Source organism: Scylla paramamosain, chromosome 17 (genome assembly GCF_035594125.1).
Source record: "Scylla paramamosain isolate STU-SP2022 chromosome 17, ASM3559412v1, whole genome shotgun sequence".
Classification (NCBI taxonomy): domain Eukaryota; kingdom Metazoa; phylum Arthropoda; class Malacostraca; order Decapoda; family Portunidae; genus Scylla; species Scylla paramamosain.
In genome coordinates, this window is record NC_087167.1 from 3,726,744 (window position 1) to 3,745,912 (window position 19,169).

Genomic DNA, 19,169 nt, shown 5'->3' on the forward strand with positions numbered 1-19,169 from the left:
GAAATCCACTGGGGGGGGCTGCAGTCTCGCAGTCCCTATTGACGAGCCGCCTCGTCAATATTAAAATTAAATATTAAAATTAAATGGCAGACATGTAATGATTACATGTCTGCCATTTAACAGTTTGCCTACATTCAACCTGTTCCTAAAAAGGGTGACCGTTCTAATCCCTCAAACTACCGTCCTATTGCTTTAATTTCCTGCTTATCTAAAGTTTTTGAATCTATCCTCAACAGGAAGATTCTTAAACATCTATCACTTCACAACCTTCTATCTGATCGCCAGTATGGGTTAAGTCAAGGCCGCTCTACTAGTGATCTTCTGGCTTTCCTTACTGAGTCTTGGTCATCCTCTTTTAGAGATTTTGGTGAAACTTTTGCTGTTGCCTTGGACATATCAAAAGCTTTTGATAGAGTCTGGCACAAAGCTTTGATTTCCAAACTACCTGCTTTGACCCTTTTATGGGACTGGCATTTCAGTGGGCATATTTTTTTTTATTGGATTTTTGTTGCCCTTGGCCAGTGTCCTTCCCACATAAAAAAAAAAATAAATAAAATAGACAACCGTCCCCCTTCGTACAAATTTGTCAGATCAGTGTTCGCCATCACCTTGGACCGCCTCCTTTCACCATTCATCTCCTAACTCACAACAGTGCTGTGGTTGACACGCACTGTAACCCTCATCGCAGGACTTGAGAAGCGCGACATACGCATTTCAGTACAGCCCTTTGTCTCTAACATTCTATTCATATATGACCAACTTGTGGCAAATAAAGTCTACTAATCATTTAATTAACATCCAGTCATAACTGCCTCCAACCATTTTCATCTTTCCCTGTTTTTTGTGTTGTTTTGGAGACAATCTTGAAATCGCGGAAATTAATCAGCACACACACACACACACACACACACACACACACACACAGAGAGAGAGAGAGAGAGAGAGAGAGAGAGAGAGAGAGAGAGAGAGAGAGAGAGAGAGAGAGAGAGAACTTGTAGATTACAGGGAGGAACGTATAACATACAAAGTAAGGAAGTACTGCATGTATGAAGGAAGGAGACAACCAAAGGTGATGGCGAGCACTTATTTGTAAGCCAGTTGTACTAAATGAAAATGTGAGCAGACTATTAAATGCCGTCATACTGGAGGACAGGTGACTTGCTATAACAATCAGTTCTCCCATTGCCAAACTCTCAATAATCTTCAAATATTACTGTTACTAGATCAAAGAATACGTAGACATCATATAATTTTCGACAAGTGGCATTCTCCTCGTCTTCTTACACCATGGAACCAACATGAACTACCCCCAACCCCCCTCTCTTCTCCATAAGAGACAATATACATGTGAACTATCTGGTAATGTGTATTTGTGTATGTCTCATGTCTAGGAGGAGACTGGAAGATCCAAGTCTTCTCCTTTGTTTTAAATATGTGGTATGATAAATGTTTCAATTCAAAAATTTACCCATGTATAAAAGTGACTATACGTATAAGACAAAACTCTGATATGATTGGTGGAGGAGCATGTAGGCGTGGTGTGATTGGCTAGCGTCAAGAAAACATCCTCTGATTGGTGAGCGCAGTTATCCTTCACGCGGATTCGTCGGGAGATTCAAACTTGAGACCTTTAAACGGAGTGTGGATGTTTACCAGTGAGACGGACTCGTTTTTGAGGTGTTTTTGGCGTTGTGTTCACCTGATTATGAGTAGCGAGGAGGGCGAGTCACGGGACTAAGGTAAGGAGCAGCATCGGTAGGTGAGGCAAGGCTGTAATTAAGGGGGAGATGAGAAAATAACCTCAGTACTGATCACTTACTGCCTCCCCAATCCCCAGTGCTATGACTTTGTATGTGTGTGCGTGTAATTAAATAATAATTCAGGCTGATTCAAATATTTTGCGTTGAAACATTTTTTTTTTCACATGGGTAATTCAACAAATAAATAGACGAAATAACTAAGAAAAAAATAACTGACAAATCATAACGTTAATCAGTTATGAAACACTGAAGAACTGGTCTTAAAAAAAAAAAAAAGTTCCTGGGAATTGAACATTTGACAAGGCATTCAAGGTTTGACAAAGTTTGATTGCTTGGCTGGTAGAAGAGAGAGAGAGAGAGAGAGAGAGAGAGAGAGAGAGAGAGAGAGAGAGAGAGAGAGAGAACCATACTAAGTTAACAACTGCACCGGTGACTACCAACCGTCGTGCAGGGTTAGTAAGTTAATCCCCACAGGGTCAGAAGTAGTGTTAAGGTTTATATGGATTAATTTTATCACTGGAAGTAAGTGGAGTGGTCGATGTGATGAATGTGCTGAGGAGGTATAGGTCAAGGTGGTACGGGTATGTCAGAAGGAGGAGAGAACAGGGACATTTACTTACAAGATTGCTGGAGTTAGAAGGTGACCAGTGAAAAGACTGGCAGACACTGAAAAGCTGAATATAAAAGAGATTGTTAGTGACTTCAATAACTAGGAGAAACTCATAAGGGAATAAAGACTTAAGTGAAATTGTGATGCTTTGAATGATCAAAAATAAATATCAACCATAGAATTACAAAAAAATAAATAAAAATAAAAGATTTTAACCAATTTTCTAGACAGACAGAACCCACATTCTTTATGAGAGCCCCTGCAGCTGACCTGTGACGCACCCTGCAGTGGTCCCATGTCATCCTTTGAAAATCTTTGATCCTGTCCTTAATCCTTAATCCTTAATCCTCCACTCACTCCCTGTGTATAATGTTTTCTGGGAGCAGCCTTTTGCAGCTCCTAAAATTCTCTCTCTCTCTCTCTCTCTCTCTCTCTCTCTCTCTCTCTCTCTCTCTCTCTCTCTCTCTCTCTCTCTCTCTCTCTCTCTCTCTCTCTCTCTCTCTCTCTCTCTCTCCAGAAACTACAACAATGCCATTTATCAACAGGAGCAGCAGCAGTGGTGTTGACAGCCATGATGCCACAGCGCAGTGCCATGATGGGGGTGAGGAGAGATGGGGGACATGGCATAGCTTACTTTGAGGTGAGATATGGAGGCAAAAAGAGCAGAAGAAGCACTGCTGTCTTTGGTATGAAGTAACACATGTTTATAGAAGGAAATAGTAATTTACTACCCCTACCTTTTAATTGATTTATTGTATATCCTTCAATACAAAGTCCATGTATATATTTTTAGTGTTCATTAAGAAAAATGCTGTTCTTGTCTCATTTGATTTGTTGTATGTTCCTTAATAAATAAGTCACATTTTCCTTATAATAAAAAAAAAAATAGTGTGCCAAACTTTCATATGAGATATTGTGTATTTACATTTTTTTACATGCCACCATGAAAGTTCTTACATTCATCTTTAGTGTGTCCAAAATTATTTGGTGTCAGTTTGTCTCTCTTTGACATGTTAAATAATTAATGGTGTCACTGCAAGAACACAGACATTATCAAATTCATAAACACAGCTAGTATTCAATCGGTGCAATTAATATTCAGTCAGAAAAAAAACTTTTTTTTAGTGGTTTGAATGTAAGTCCAATACATTGTATGTCAAGTGCCCAGTTGTATAGCAGAGATGAAGGTTAGGAGGCACTGAGACAGTATTGAATGATTATACACAGAAACAAGTTGCAAAATGTTATTGCTCATAGTGGGACTTTTATTACATTTTTTAGATCAGTCCTGGGCAAAAGCAGCGGCAGCAGGCAGCAGCAGCAGAGGCAGCAGCAGCAGCAGCAGAGGTGCCTGTGCTGCGGCTTATCCACTTCACACATCCACCCAAGCTGTGCTTTGAAGGTGTGAAGCTTGGAACTACCTGCCTCAGACACCTCCGAGTGCTCAACCCCAAGGACCAGACACAGCGAGTGAGTGGATGATGTGTGTGTGTGTGTGTGTGTGTGTGTGTGTGTGTGTGTGTGTGAAACTTATACCTACATTTACGTATGAGATAAATGTACTTAGTCTATTGTTATGTCTGTGATAATGAAGCATATATTTATTTTACTGGAATTCAGAATACAGATAATCCTCAGTTTATTCTCCAGTGTTACACTTACACTGAGGGTACCAACATGCCCTTCACTTTTTGCTTTTTACTCTACAAACACAATCTGTTCTAAATTAAATAAAGAAAGCAAAAAAAAAAAAAAAATATATATATATATATATATATATATATATATATATATATATATATATATATATATATATATATATATATATATATATATATATATATATATATATATATATATATATATATATATATATATATATATATATATATATATATATATATATATATATATATATATATATATATATATATATATATATATATATATATATATATATATATATATATATATGGAGTATGCTTCACATGTCTGGGGGGGTTCCACTCATACTGCTCTTCTAGACAGGGTGGAATCAAAAGCTTTTCATCTCATCAACTCCTCTCCTCTAACTGACTGTCTTCAGCCCCTCTCTCACCGCTGCAATGTTGCATATCTAGCTGTCTTCTACCGCTATTTTCATGCCAACTGCTCTTCTGATCTTGCTAACTGCATGCCTCCCCTCCTTCCGCAGCCTCGCTGCACAAGACTTTCTTCTTTCTCACCCCTATTCTGTCCACCTCTCTAACGCAAGAGTTAACCAGTATTCTCAATCATTCATCCCTTTCTCTGGTAAACTCTGGAACTCCTTGCCTGCTTCTGTATTTCCACCTTCCTATGACTTGAATTCCTTCAAGAGGGAGGTTTCAAGACACTTATCCACCAATTTTTGACCACTGCTTTGGACCCTTTTAAGGGACTGGCATTTCAGTGGGCATTTTTTTTATTAGATTTTTGTTGCCCTTGGCCAGTATCCTTCCTACATAAAAAGATTATTCTCAGATAATCCCATACAATGAATTCTGGTACAACATACTCCTTTTATTTTTCTTTGTTTTAGTTGACTAGTCAAACATTATAGCAAAAAACTGCTTATATTTAACCTTTGTCTTATTTAGTACTCTTGTTATTGCAGAGGTTATAGATATAGGCAGATGGTGCATTTATAAATGTGAGAACAATTTCTCTCTTTGCCTTACCCCATTGCCATGGCCCAGTCCTCGGATGAATCTTGGAAATTTTTTTGCTGAATGTAGATCATCAATAAGTTTCAGTAAAAATCAGACTGCTTGTCAACAAAACATAAAAAATGTTTGAATAGTATTAATGTAACTAAGCTTACGTCTGTTTGTGTATGTTTTAGTGTGCACTTAATTCCATGCTATACTAGCATAAAATGTGTTTTTGGAGGAAGCAAACTGTTCATAGAGTTAGTTCTGCTGTGGCAGGATAACATGGAACAGTGTTTTTGTACAAAATACAATAAATTCTCATTGTTTCACAAATCAAACAAAAAGGAATCTGTTACCAATTTTCCACCCGAATCAAATATTCAAATTGTATGTTTATTCTCAATCTAAGTTGTCTGCTATGAAATTGATCAGAGAAGTTAAAAAGCTTTGATATGAATATAAGAGTAGCAAGAGTAGACCTGTGGCAGGGAAGGCAAAATATCCAAATATTTTATTGATGAAAATTTTTGCTTAATGGTTGAATGGATCCACAAAATATTAAGCTTGTATTGCAGTGCTGTTATTGCCATCTTTCTTTCACCCCCTATCTTCACCTCAGGTGTGCTGATTTTTCACCACCACACATCCTTCCCTCCTCAGGTGATATGTGAGAGATTTCCCAAGGCTGAGAGTGGCTTTGGGTGGAATGAAGTGGAACTGGTGTTGGGTCCCAGGACAAAGTGTGGAGTTAGAGATGTGGTGGACCCCAACACAGGAGGGTGGTGCCAGGGAGGTGGTGGCTGTGGAAAGACTGACATAGGGGTGCGCTCCCAGACAGTGCTTATTGGCTCCTGTGTTGATCCTCGGCCCAAGAAGGTATGGGGCTGCAAGGTTACCTGGTTCATATCAAAGCTCAACTTTTATCTGTAACTATCAAAGGAAGAAAACCTTTACTGTTTACTGCACTGCATTGCCCCCCATTCACCCTTTTTTTTTTTGCACATGCAAAAAAAAAAGAAATAAATAAAACAGATATTAAGGTGATTGTTATTGTTGTACATAGGCATGTGCTTTTGCTCTCTTACATTTTCATTAAATTTTTAAAACTATGATAGCATTGGAAGCTTTCACTTGAAGTAGCTCTTGTCTTATTTACATTATTTATTTATTTTATTTTATTTTATTTTATTTTATTTATTATTTATTATTTGTTTATTTATTTTATTTTTTTTATCTTGCATAATTTTTTTCTCTCTCTCTCTCTCTCTCTCTCTCTCTCCTCTTCTCTCTCTCTCTCTCTCTCTCTCTCCTCTCTCTCTCTCTCTCTCTCTCTCTGTCCTCTCTCTCTGTCCTCTCTCTCTCTGTCTCTCCTCTCTCTCTTCTCCCTCTCTCTCCTCTCTCTCTCTCTCTCCTCTCCTCTTCTCTCTCCCTCGTCTCCCTCTCTCTCTCTCTCTCTCCTCTCCTCCCTCTCTCCTCTCTCTCTCTCTCTCTCTCTCTCTTCCACATAGAAAACCCGTGGTCGAGCACCGTTGCGGCCCAAAAATGTCACTGCTGCTGCAGCATCGCACCCAAAGCCTGTCAAGATTAATATGCCACGCCCCAGCAGCAGAGGTGGCAGCTATTCAGGGCAACACAGGCCGCAGCAATACAGAGAATAGACCCCCAAAAGCCAAGACATTGCCTTCTGCTGCTGACAAGGTAAGTAGGCTGGCATGGATGAACTGTGTGAAGAGAGCACTGAATGAGTGAAGAATGACTGCAGCAAGCAAGAGCAATTTTGCATGATACAGGTGAATTAAGAGTGGTATGAGTGAGTGCAGTCTTGTCGACCCCTGGGAGAGGGTGTTGTTGCATTTGGTGGGCCCATTGACATAGAGTCTCGATTAAAGTGCCAAGCACTCCGTAGGAAGTATTCTGCATCTGCTGTGGTCTTGGGATTGGAATAGGTGCAGGGTAAGGAACACTCATTATGAAGGGGCACTGGGGGTGCCTATTCTATTGGTGTGCAGTAATGCAGAGTTACTGTAGTTCACTTCCAAGAGTATATTTCTACCTAACCTCAGATCTGTCTTGCCCTAACATCCCTGCCCTCACTTCTGTCTCCAGGTTGCCCCCAGATCCAGGAAGCCATTGGGTCAGGTGCTTCAATCCACCTCCAGCCAGGAATCCCTCAGTCCACCACATTGGCAGACCTTTAGCACACCTCAAGGGAAGATATTGCCTCCTCAGCCCCTCTCCATTTCTTCCATTGCATCAGAAGACATGTCAACCTCCACCTCCAGTAGCAGAAGCAAATGCAGTTCCCAAGCTAAGAAGGAAGCCCAACAGCCATGTAGTGTGGAAGGACTATGTGGAGGAGGTGGTAGAGGTAGATAGAGAAACAGCTTATAGAGGTGGTGGAGGAACAGCATGTGGAGGTGGTGGAGGAGCAGCATGTGGAATACTGGGAAGTGACAGGTGCACCTCCTAATCAAGAGGTGTCACCCACCCTGCTGCGCCGCCAAACCTTCACACAAAGCACAGCCTGTAGAGAAACTTTCAAGGGGGTGAGGGGTGGCTGCCTGCCGCCTTGTGAAGTGGAGGCATCACCAGCACGCCGCCAGACCTTTGTCACTGCCCCCTCAAAGGAGACTTTCCAGGAAGTGAAGGAAGATGCTCTGCCCACCTGCCCCTCCCCTGACACTCCTTTGCGCCGCCAAACCTACCTGGCCCATCCTCCAGAGACCTTCAACCCTGTAGTTGGGGGACGCCTCCCTGCCTGTGAGGTGCAGGAGTCACCCCTCCGCCGTCAGACTTTTATCAAGAATCATTCACCCCCATGTGTATCCCAGTCTCAACACACCCCTCACCTCGTCCTGCCTCTGTTGTCGTGCAGCCGTTCTACCCCCTCAGAGTGCAGTGCTTCCCACACGCTTAGCCAGCTGTTGAAGGGTTGTGTCTCTAGAAAACACCCCAGCCACCCCAGCACCCCAGCCCCGCCACAACCCAGAAGCCATGATTGCTTACTATCGCAATCTGTTAGAGCGCCTCAACAACAGTAACTTCAGTTTCACACCCTCAAACAGTCCAGGCAGTGTTGGGGGAGACAGGGCAAGAGGAGAATGGACGAGATGATGTGCTCACTTCCCCTGAGGAGCAGATGTGCACAGCTCCCTCCACACCCCTCTCAGAGTATGAAAGTGCCCCCAGCACTCCACCTCCAGTCATGAAGGACAACTTCAATGTCACCCAGGAGTTCCCCACACCTAGCATTGGAGGCCCTGTAGGGTGTCCAGTGCCTGCATTCATTGACAGTCTGGAGGCTACCCTATCTCCACACTCACCCTGCCTCTCCATCTCCCCGCCGGCTGAGCTCTGGTACCATCACTAAGGAAACATCGACCCTCCACCCAGCTGATCTCATCACAGTGGACTCCCAGCCTTCCCACATCACACCCACCAGAGAGTCCACTCACCCACACCTCACCTCGCCAGACTCACCCTACCAAAGTGAGGCCCTCAGTGAACTGCTGCTGTACAAGGGTTCAACCTCTCCTTCCTGCAGCACCATTGGGGGTGAAATATTCTCCCCTAACAGAGGGGGATCTCACTTTGGAAAGCTTTGCCTTCTCTCCCAGTCATGATCCCCGGCGCTGTTCCACGGGGGTGAAGGAGTTGCCACCAGAGGAACTACGCCGCTTGTCTGACAAGGGACCGGCAGCTTTTCTTTGGACCAGAGTTTGAGATGGAGAGAAGAGGATGTGCACCTTCTGCCTCCCTCACTACCTCTAGCATTCTGTCAGAAGGAGTAGGGCACCAGGGCCTCAGCACCATTGAGGAGGAGGAGATAGGTGGCACCTTTACCATCAGCAGGACCTTTGATGGGCAGAAGAACCAACACCAACTGGAGTAGCACATCACATCTTCCTACCCTTAATGAAACCCATGACTTACCAGCACCCACCACTGTCATGCCTCTTGAGGAATCACACTATTACAACAAGGAGACCCATTCCTCAGTCTCAGTAGAGAAGCCCTCATTCTCCTACTTTCATAATTACTTCAGACAACTCCCATTCCCCCATTCCCAAGGAGAAGTCTGACAGTTCCATCACACTCCAAGAAACAAACCTCTTCACCTTCTCCAATTGAGCCTGTGAAGTCCCAGGACCCTCCAACTTCCCCAGACATTCCCCACTGAGATACCTGGTCAGCTCCCTTACCACACCACCTCTGCTAGGTACTTCAGAGACGGATGATGAGAAGGCAGAATTACCCTTACAGAGCACCTCTGAGACAGCTGAGTCTGGCCAAGGATGAAGCAACAAAGTCAGGGCTCATGTTTCATCAAGATTTCTCCAGGAGGCTGCAAGCGTCCACCAGAGAGCCAGACCAAAGACCCATGGCCCAAAAGAAGCCGCATTGTCCCTGCCCCAGCTGCTGCTTCTGCCCCTGTGGCACCTCAGAAACGTGCCAGTGTGAGGAGACCTGTTGTGCTCATCTCACGGAAACACAGCCCCAAGAGATCCACTGCCACTGTTGGTACTGGATCTGTCGCTGTGGGAAGAAAACCAAGGGTCACCCAGCGTGCAGGTCTGTGTGTTGTTGGTGTCAGTGTTTTAGAGGCCAGGCAGTTGTAACATAACTCTCTTGTCATCTGTTACATTGAACCAAGTACTTTGGTTGACTATTTATTCATTTATGTGCACATACACAGAAATATTTATATATTTCTCCCTCCTACATTTTTCAGGAACTACAGAAAGAAAGAAGAGCAATGCTGTACCATCACTGAAAGAAGCATCCTCCCAACCAAGCCTCCACATCCCTCCTGCTGCTCCTACATCCTCTGCAGCCTCATCCCCATCCTCTCAACACACTGACTCCAATATATCTTCATCTTCTGAAGCTACACACTCCACCTCAACACTCAGTATTACCACATCTAAAACAATGTCCAAATCCTTATCCACTTCTTCCATCAACACCTCTTCCTCCTCCTCTGTAAGCAACACATCAACTAAGCCCAAAGCAGGGAGGAAGAGCTGTGCCCCTGTCCCTCGCCTCGTCCCCCGCCATATCCCACCCCGCCGCCTGACTCTCATCAAGGCCGCCAAAACCAACATTGTGCACCACCCCAATCCTTTTGCTGCCAAGTAGGTGTTTATTTATTTATATTTTATATTTTCTATTTATTGATTTATTTTAATGTATTTATTTACTTTTTCTTGCTTCACCATTTTCCCCTTTTCTCATTATCTGATATATTTGTGTGTTGAGATTTCCTTTTATGTATTTTTAATAGTTTTGCTCCATTTGGGTTTTCATTTTCTCCTTTTCTCAATATCTTGTGTATTTTTTTCCTGTTGCTTCTCTCTTGACTCTACTTCCAGCAAGTTATCTTTCTCTACCTTTCCTTTCAGTTTTGGTTGTTATTCCTTGTCCCCCTTCGTCCTTTATTTCAAATTCCTTTTCTTTCTTATCATTTCTCTTTGTGTACTTCTCTCACCACCAAGGTTATTTCTTTCCTTTCCTTTGTTTACATTCACAGCCAAGACATTTGTCTTTTCCTTCTTTGATTACTTCATCCTCTGTCAAGATAGCCACTTTTTTCTAGCTTTAATTTCTTTCTATATTGAGTTTTTCTCTCTCTCTCTCTCTCTCTCTCTCTCTCTCTCTCTCTCTCTCTCTCTCTCTCTCTCTCTCTCTCTCTCTCTCTCTCTCTCTCTCTCTCTCTCTCTCTCTCTCTCTTCTCTCTCTCCTTCTCTCCTCTTTCTCTTCTCTCTCTCTCTCTCTCTCTCTCTCTCTCTCTCTCTCTCTCTCTAAGACTACTAAGATAGTCACTTCTTTCTTATTTTGTCACTGCCAAGAAACCAACATTTTTTCTTTTCATGTACTTCATCAATTGCTAGGACAGCCACTTCTTTCCTCCCACTCTATCCACAGGAACATGTACTATGATGACCGCTGGGTGGAGAAAGCAAATTGCTGGCTTCACCAAGTGGCTCAACTTCATTCTAACTCACCCTGAGGATGAGGACGTGGCTTCCAGTGTAAAGAAAGGTCAGTGCTATTTGTTTTCCCTTTTTCTTCCTCCTTCCGTAACTTAGTAAAGAAGAGTCTACTACTTTGTTCAGTTTATGAAATGGAGATATGAGGCTGAGGTATTTTATTTTAGTCATACTAGAGGCATGATGTTCAAAAACATGTTCTGTATCATTGTGTATCATAAGTGTTGGAGGCTGGGAATTCTTAGTATCTTGGGATGATGTAGATGTATTCAGGGGGCAGAGAAAGATGAAACACATGAATTGAGGAAACTTTTTGATATGTATTTGTAGATCTTCCTTTGCATAAATAATTTAAAAGATTTTCCTGCAGATGTAAGTACACAGACACATGCATAGACACCACACTTTTTCATGCCAGAGTAAATTTTGACCTGGTTAAAAATTGTCATTCCATATTCTGCTGTGGCTCTTGGCCATAAGTGAAAAGCTAATTCATCCTTTCACTACTTTGCAGTTTTGAATTTTCCTTATATTTACTAATTCCAATACAGGTTTAATTAAGCTCTTCCTCTTTATGGCAATAGTATTTCACTTTTACTCTTCCCTCTGGTTCATTCAGTGGACCTGGGCAAGCTGTGGTCAGAGGCAGTGAAGGGTAAGGGCATCCGTGCAGCACCCACCAAGGAGGCCTTGTCCCTGCGTGCCTACTCTGCCCGCTGCCGTCTGAACACTCTGCGTAGGAAGGCATGTCGCTTCTACCAGCGTCCCGAGTTTGTGACTGTGGTGGCCAAGCTGGAGACTGCCATTGACCGGGGATATGTCTCCATACGCAAAGACCGGTTGACACATGCTGACCTTGGTGGGTGGCAGATGGGTTGAGCTGCATGTGTGCATGGTTTACAGAAAAAAAAATAAAAAATAAACGGAAGGCAAACTTTAATAATGTGGCTGTTTTATTTTGTTCTCATAATGGATTATAGGCCTTGTCCTCTGCTGCTTTAACCTCACAGAATTTTTCTACCCCAGATCTAAGCCAAAGGTTCCTGATTTAATTTTTGGATAAGTTATGAGAATATAGCAGACTAAGATTTATGTCATCTTCAGTTAATAGTAGTATTAATTTCCACATGCACATTCTTTAAGTCTGTCATGAGGCAGGGACTCCTCATCTGGGAGAATTATAATTTATTTTCTCTGATACATAGAATCCACTCTGGAATATCTGTGTAATTTCCAAAAACAAGGACATAAATTTTTTCATTCATTCTTCATTCATTTCTAAATTTAAACATTTTTCCTTTTTCCTTCTATATAAATCCCTCATTTAATCCAACCCTTCCTCCCCACAGGCTTGAAGCAGCAGATGCTGCAGCTGCTGCTGTGCTACAACCCACTGTGGCTACGTGTGGCTATGGAAACAGTGTATGGAGAGCTGCTGCACCTCACAAGCAACAGTGACATAACTGGCATCACCCATTACCTCATCAACAGGTATTGGAGAGGGTAGGGAGAGGTGGATCAAAATGGAGTGAAGAACCTGCTGCACTTCTAAGAAAGTAACATAATTGATGTCATAACTCAATTGGCAGGCACTATGGTGCTGGAGCAGTGTTTGTGGGGAGGTGGAGAGTAAGGCAGGGAGTGCTGCAAGAACTAGGTGGAGAAGTGAAGGATTGAAGGAGATAAAATTTATCTTTTGCTTTTTTCTGGAGCTAAGAGAATGAGGAAGCTAGGAAGAAACGGAGGGATAGGTATGTAGTGGGTTTGTCTCCACAGTATGTATTCAACTTGTCTAATATACTCTCTCTCTCTCTCTCTCTCTCTCTCTCTCTCTCTCTCTCTCTCTCTCTCTCCTCTCTCTCTCTCTCTCTCTCTCTCTCTCTCTCTCTCTCTCTCTCTCTCTCTCTCTCTCTCATTTGGCCAGACTCCTGAATAAACCCAGACATTGCCGCTGCTCATGCCCACCCCACTGTGCCCCACTGCTACCGGCCTGGCTATGAGGCTGCCATCAAGACTTTCCAGCTCAAGAAGTTTCTGTTGCTGATCCTCTTCCTTGAACCGCGCTAAAGAGGCACGGCTCATTGACCATGACCCGTGCCTCTTCAGGAAGGAACTCCTGAACACACAGGTAGGAAATCAGGCAGCCAGATTAAAGATGTAACAGTTATTTTCAAACCTTATATTTTTTTGTATATGCTCAGGAAGCTTTAGAGTGACATGCTTTTTCATCTATAAGTTTGTTTGCCCATCCATCTTCACATTGTCAGTTTATTACAATCCAGTTCTCTTTCTTACCAGATTTGTCCTTGATTGTCTTTACCTATTCTTATAAAATGCCAAGGCATTCACTGTTCTTCTAACCTCCAGTTTTTCTCTATTTTTACTCATCTTATCCCATCCCTTTTGTATATTATTATTGCTGTTTTTGCACACACACACACACACACACACACACACATGCACATGCACATAAAATCAAGGTCAATTTCATCACTAATCTTTCCTATTCTACTTTCTCACTCTTCCATCCATCCATTTATTTGCAAATTTCATCCTTCATCCTGCCCTCTGTTCCTTCTCTCTTCCCTCAGCTAATTAAGCTTCACCTGCCACTTCAGCACTTCACCTTATCATCCTTTGCCCAATACAGACTAGCCGGGGACATTCTGGTGGCGTTTGCGATGCACTTCCTCCAGGGGATTGGGGACATCACCAAACATCTGGCACATCTCGGCTACACAGTCTCCCACCGCCAGGCCTTCCTTGATGAGTTTGACTTTGCTGTCACCAATCTGCCCACTGACCTGCGTTGTGGTGTGCGACTGGCGTGAGTGATGTTGGGTCCTGTGTTGCTGCATGTTGGTAATGCCTTGGTGTGGTGCTGCTTGTCTTTTCTTCCAGTTGGTAATTTTAGCCTTGTGTTTTAGTTTATTTTACAGTAGAACCTCCATAAACTGAACTATATGGGGCGAGGTGGCTGAAAATACACATTTTTGGCCATTTTCTATGTGCATAAACATGTACGTTTATTGTTATTTACAGCATATGTGTTAGCACATTAGAAGCTTCAAAATAAATATTTACAGCATATTTTGTTTTTACACACTATACACAATGCACTAACTGGTCACTTAAGAGTTCACTTAACATTACACAACTACACACTTACCTCACTTAAGAGCTCACTTAACTGTGCACAACACACTGGTCACATAAGAGCTAACATAACATTATGCATTGTTGTACTAGTGTACTTTTGCTTGTCACTCAGAGCCTGAGTCAAAGATGTTGGCTGGTGGCTCTGGTGTGATGGGGGATGGAGTGGAGCTGGGCAGACTGGCTGAGGTGGTGGATAAGGAAATTCAGGTTATCTGATATTCGGCTTATTCAAGTTTGGTTTAGGGAGGTTTCACAGTCCTTATTTATTTATTTATTTTTACTTACCTATTTATTCATCTATTTATTTATTTATTCGTGTATCATCTTTGTGCTGGATTGCAGTGGGTATCATTCTCTCTCTCTCTCTCTCTCTCTCTCTCTCTCTCTCTCTCTCTCCTCTCTCTCTCTCTCTCTCTCTCTCTCTCTCTCTCTCTCTCTCTCTCTCTCTCTCTCTCTCCTCTCCTCTCCTCCTCTCCTCCTCCTCTCCTCTCCTCTCCTCCTCTCCTCTCTCTCTGTACCTTCTCATCTATGTTCTTTCATCCTGTTCTTCTCATCACTGAACTCTTCCTTCTCACTATTCCTCCCCACATCCTTTCCTATTCCCCTTGCCCTCCTTCACCTCATTATCCATCCTCCTCCTCCTCCTCCTCCTCCTCCTCCTCCTCCTCCTCCTCCTCCTCCTCCTCCTCTCTCCTCCTCCTCCTCCTCCTCCTCCTCCTCTGCCCCCTCCCCCCTCCTCCTCCTCCCCCTCCTCCTCACCACCCTTCTCCCTCCTGGCACAGCCGTGTGGTTGAGGTGCTGACACAAGACTACACCCTGAGCCGGCAGCTGCGTGTGCCTGCTGTGAGTCGCCTTCAGAAGGTGCACCAACACAGAGGTGGTCCTTGCTGCCCTGGGGAAGGGCTGGCTGCCTGGTGGCCACCACAACATCCCCCAAGGACATTGTGGATGGCCACCGTGAGGTCACTCTGGCACTCCTTTGGGGCATTATTTTCAAGTTCCAGGTGTGTGCACATGCCATTGTATTGTTGAGATATTGTTATTTGTGTTTTAGGCCTGAACACAGAATTACTATTGTAATTTTTACTTTTTGTGCCTGTACTTCTGCATGGTCTAGATCTGCCTCAGTGCTTAGTTTAAAACATAGTTACTTAGTATCTGTTCTAGGCATGAACACACAGAAAGGCTTGTGAGTTTTTAGTTAATGTGTTCATATCAACACATGTCTACTCCAGATGAGTGTGATGGTGAATGAAAAGCGCTTGCGTGAAAGAGATCAAGCACCTGCGCCGCTCCCTGGAGGTGCGGGCACAGCTGGATGAAGCAGCACAGCGTGGGCAAGAGGCAGCTGGGGGGCAGCTGCTGAGTTGGGCCGTCTGGGTGAGGGCGGCACAAGAGGAGAGTGTGCTGGCCCACCTGAGGCTGTGGGCCACCTTCACCTGTGCTCATTATGGCCTAGAGGTGAGTGTGTTAAAGAGAGATAGTCAGAGAGATGGAGAGGGGGAAAATAGAGGATATTATTTTGACTGGAAAGTTATTATATTAGTTTTTGTTTCTTGCAAAACAATACTATATTTTAGTCATAGAAGGATGAAAGTTGGCAAACGTATATGTGTACATAACATAATAGGAAAGCATGCAAATCCATGAATAATAATAATAAAAAAAAGTACAGTCCCTTAAGTGTGTGCTTGTGGCTGTCTTGCCTTGGATACCTACCTTGTGTGGCCGTGTCATTCTGATATATTTTGTAGATCTACTTACATGATTTCTTTCTGCCATGTCTCAGGGTGGACAACTTGACTGTCTCCTTCTGTGATGGACGAGCTCTGTGCTTGCTACTGCATCATTACTACCCCGATCTGCTGCCCCCGTGATCTCATCCACTGGGACACTACTCAGAAACATCCCTGCACAGGTGAGACATAGCCTCAGATACCACCACCCACACACTATATAACACACGTCATACAACATATCTTCCCTCACACATGACCAGACACACTGCTGCAATCTCATGGCATCCAGCTTTCCTATCTAATGTAAACTTATTCTGACTTCTATTTCATCTTGCAGGAGGTGGATCCTGATGTGTCAGCAGATGACAGTTTTCTATGAGATGACATACAGTGACACCAGCAACAGGCAGGTCTATGCTGAGCGCCTGGTCAACGACAAGGCTAACTTCACCCTGTTCATGGATAAGGTATGTGTGCATGCATGTGTCTTGGTGTGTTTTGTCCATGCAAGTCATTACTGCTTATTGAAATTTCTTTTTGCATGACTCCCTTTCCTATCTATAACTATTTCTCTCTCTCTCTCTCTCTCTCTCTCTCTCTCTCTCTCTCTCTCTCTCTCTCTCTCTCTCTCTCTCTCTCTCTCTCTCTCTCCTCTCTCTCCTCTCTCCTCTCTCTCTCTCTCTCTCACAGGATGTGCATCTTGTTTGCTTATAACTGCTATAACTTCTTAAGTTGCTGGAATCTCAACAACATTGTCTCTTTCTTCTCTCAAGGTGTCACAGCTGGACAGAGTGCCGCTGCTGATGCGTTCAGCAGACACCGTCAATACCATTCCAGATGAGCGGGTCACTGCTACCTTCCTGGCCCACCTGTGTGCCCGTCTGCTGGACCTCAGCGTGGAGATCAAGGCTGCCAGGGTGTTGCAGGTGGCTTGGCGGAGGCGAATGGCTCAGCGCCGCCTGGAGGAGCTGAGGGTAAAGTATGGGTGAAGGGAGAGGGAGTGGAAGGAGCAGCTACCTGAAGGATTTTATTATACCTCCCAAACCTTAGCGTACAATTTTTCTTCAAGTACAGTTTGAACACTCAGCTTTATCAGTTTTATTGGTCACCTTCATTTTCATCTTTTGGTATCATCATATTCTAATTTTCCATCTACCTAAATCAAGCTGTGTTGCCAAAGAATGAGTGTTTGTCTTGTTTAGCATGGGTGAGGCTAGCCATTTTATTTGCATTTTTAATTGCTATCATGTGCTCTTATACAGAACAGCCAAATGCGTTTTTTAACCAAAGAACAAGTGCTCAGTTAATGCAGATTTAGTTGTGTGTGTGTATGTGAATATGAAGTTTTATAATCCTCTTATTATGTTATGATGTGCTGCCTTCCCACTCTCCTTTGGCAGATTTACTCATTATTTTTACATTTGATCTGATATATATTCTTAATTCTTGTATTTCAAAGTTTTATCTTTTGTCACTTATGTTTCTATCTCCATTGACATCTACTATTTCCACTTCTCTTGATTTACTCATTATTTTTATATTTGATCTGATATATGTTCTTCATTTTTATATTGCATTATGTCTTTTTATTACTTGTTTCTATCTCCACTGACATCTACTAGTTCTGTTTGTGTTTTATTGATTTTTATTTTGCTATCTCCATGTGCCAAAGTAAGCATTTTGCATACATAGACATATATTCTCAGCCATCCAGTGGCTTTTTTATGTGTACCTTTCAAAACAGTGTAACAGTATTTTGCATCAATAAACTTTTTTTTCATTTTATCTTGTTTTCTGATCCTTGTCATTGAGCAAAAGAAAGCACAATATGAAAATGCTGACCTGTTTTGAAGGTTACATAAAGAAGCCTCTGGATGTTAGAGAGAGAGAGAGAGAGAGAGAGAGAGAGAGAGAGAGAGAGAGAGAGAGAGAGAGAGAGAGAGAGAGTATGGGTGAGGCGAGGCAGTGAGTGCTGCTTCATAAATAAAAGATTGTAAGGCAACTGGAGAACAGCAAGGAAAACAAGTGATGGGGATTTAAGTGGGAGACAAAGAAGAGAGGCAACAAGTTGGAGTGAGGAGCAGTTAGGTGAAGCTGTTTGCTCAAGTGACTAAAAGTGTAAGGGATTGTGTTCACCTTCGGAAATTTATTCATCTTGAGAAACTAGTGCTGTCTTATATTTGTTAAGTCATCCATCTACATATTGTACAGTCACTTTCTTTTACTTTAATTTTCTCCTTTGCTTGTGCTTGTATATGATTTTTCATCATAAATCCATCCTCTTTGTTTCTTGAGTCAGCTGTTTCGGTAACCAGATTCAGCCTTTCCTTTCTTTCTCTTCACAGTCTTCCATTTTGCTGTCTCCACAATATCACTAATGCTCAACACAACACATCTTAGTCCTTTTTTTATCACTTTACAATGTAAGCCTTAAACACCAGATATACTCGGCTGGCTGTCATATTCTTGTCTTCCCATTAGCTCAATCACTCCCAAAAATATTGTATGTAGGTTGTTTTGGGGGGAAATCTGGAAGAAGGAAATTATGTGCAGAGCAGTGTGTCATGGTAATAGATTAGTGGTATGCAAGTCATTCCAGCCAGTCAGTCATGAGCAGTTGCCATCTTTAGCTAAATTTGTTAAGTATTGCCTTACCATGGGATCTCTGGTTCAGGTCTTATTGTGTAGTACAACCAAGAGAAGTTTAATGATGTCTCCTTGATAGCACAAAATTATTATTATTATTATTGTTATTATTATTACTGTTATTATTATTATTATTATTTTTTTTTTATTTATTTATTTATTTATTTATTTTATTTTATTTTATTTTATTTTATTTTATTTATTTTATTTTATTTTGTTTAACATTCACAGACAAGTTTTACTACTGTTCCTGTATGTCAGACTGATGTGCTCACAAAGGGATTAGGTTTTATGCTTTTTATCACTTCTCTTTAGAATTTACTGGAAGGTTTTATGTTGTCTCCTAAATACTCAGATATTTGTTATTAATTCATTTTTATTGTTTATTTATTTATTTTTATTTATTTATTTATTTTATTTTATTTATTTATTTAGTTATTTAGTTATTTAGTTATTTAGTTATCACCTTATGTCGCTATAGGATCTGGATTAACATCAAAATGTGCAGTTGAAAGATCCACACATGGAGTGAATGAAGGATGTAACATGCAAGCAGCAGAAGGGAGTGATTAGATCTAAGTGATCTCAGGGGT

General features: G+C 42.2%; 1 protein-coding gene across 1 annotated transcript in view; it reads left to right on the forward strand.

The window, feature by feature from the left end:
- The first annotated feature begins 1,590 nt into the window (after positions 1-1,590).
- Positions 1,591-19,169, forward strand: part of LOC135108597 (abnormal spindle-like microcephaly-associated protein homolog) — a 28,178-nt gene continuing 10,599 nt past the window's right edge. The window contains 30 exon segments of the mRNA XM_064019755.1: positions 1,591-1,739; positions 2,916-3,010; positions 3,652-3,840; positions 5,755-5,844; positions 5,847-5,918; positions 6,603-6,740; positions 7,149-7,379; positions 7,415-8,079; positions 8,192-8,213; positions 8,309-8,663; positions 8,979-9,118; positions 9,209-9,230; positions 9,327-9,614; positions 9,775-10,177; positions 10,968-10,998; positions 11,000-11,084; positions 11,652-11,891; positions 12,382-12,523; positions 12,957-12,966; positions 12,968-13,090; positions 13,092-13,144; positions 13,671-13,859; positions 14,974-15,112; positions 15,115-15,195; positions 15,427-15,462; positions 15,464-15,652; positions 15,946-16,064; positions 16,098-16,109; positions 16,268-16,397; positions 16,704-16,904. Of these exon segments, the coding sequence (XP_063875825.1) occupies positions 2,942-3,010; positions 3,652-3,840; positions 5,755-5,844; positions 5,847-5,918; positions 6,603-6,740; positions 7,149-7,379; positions 7,415-8,079; positions 8,192-8,213; positions 8,309-8,663; positions 8,979-9,118; positions 9,209-9,230; positions 9,327-9,614; positions 9,775-10,177; positions 10,968-10,998; positions 11,000-11,084; positions 11,652-11,891; positions 12,382-12,523; positions 12,957-12,966; positions 12,968-13,090; positions 13,092-13,144; positions 13,671-13,859; positions 14,974-15,112; positions 15,115-15,195; positions 15,427-15,462; positions 15,464-15,652; positions 15,946-16,064; positions 16,098-16,109; positions 16,268-16,397; positions 16,704-16,904 (4,464 nt within the window). The 5' untranslated portion in view covers positions 1,591-1,739; positions 2,916-2,941.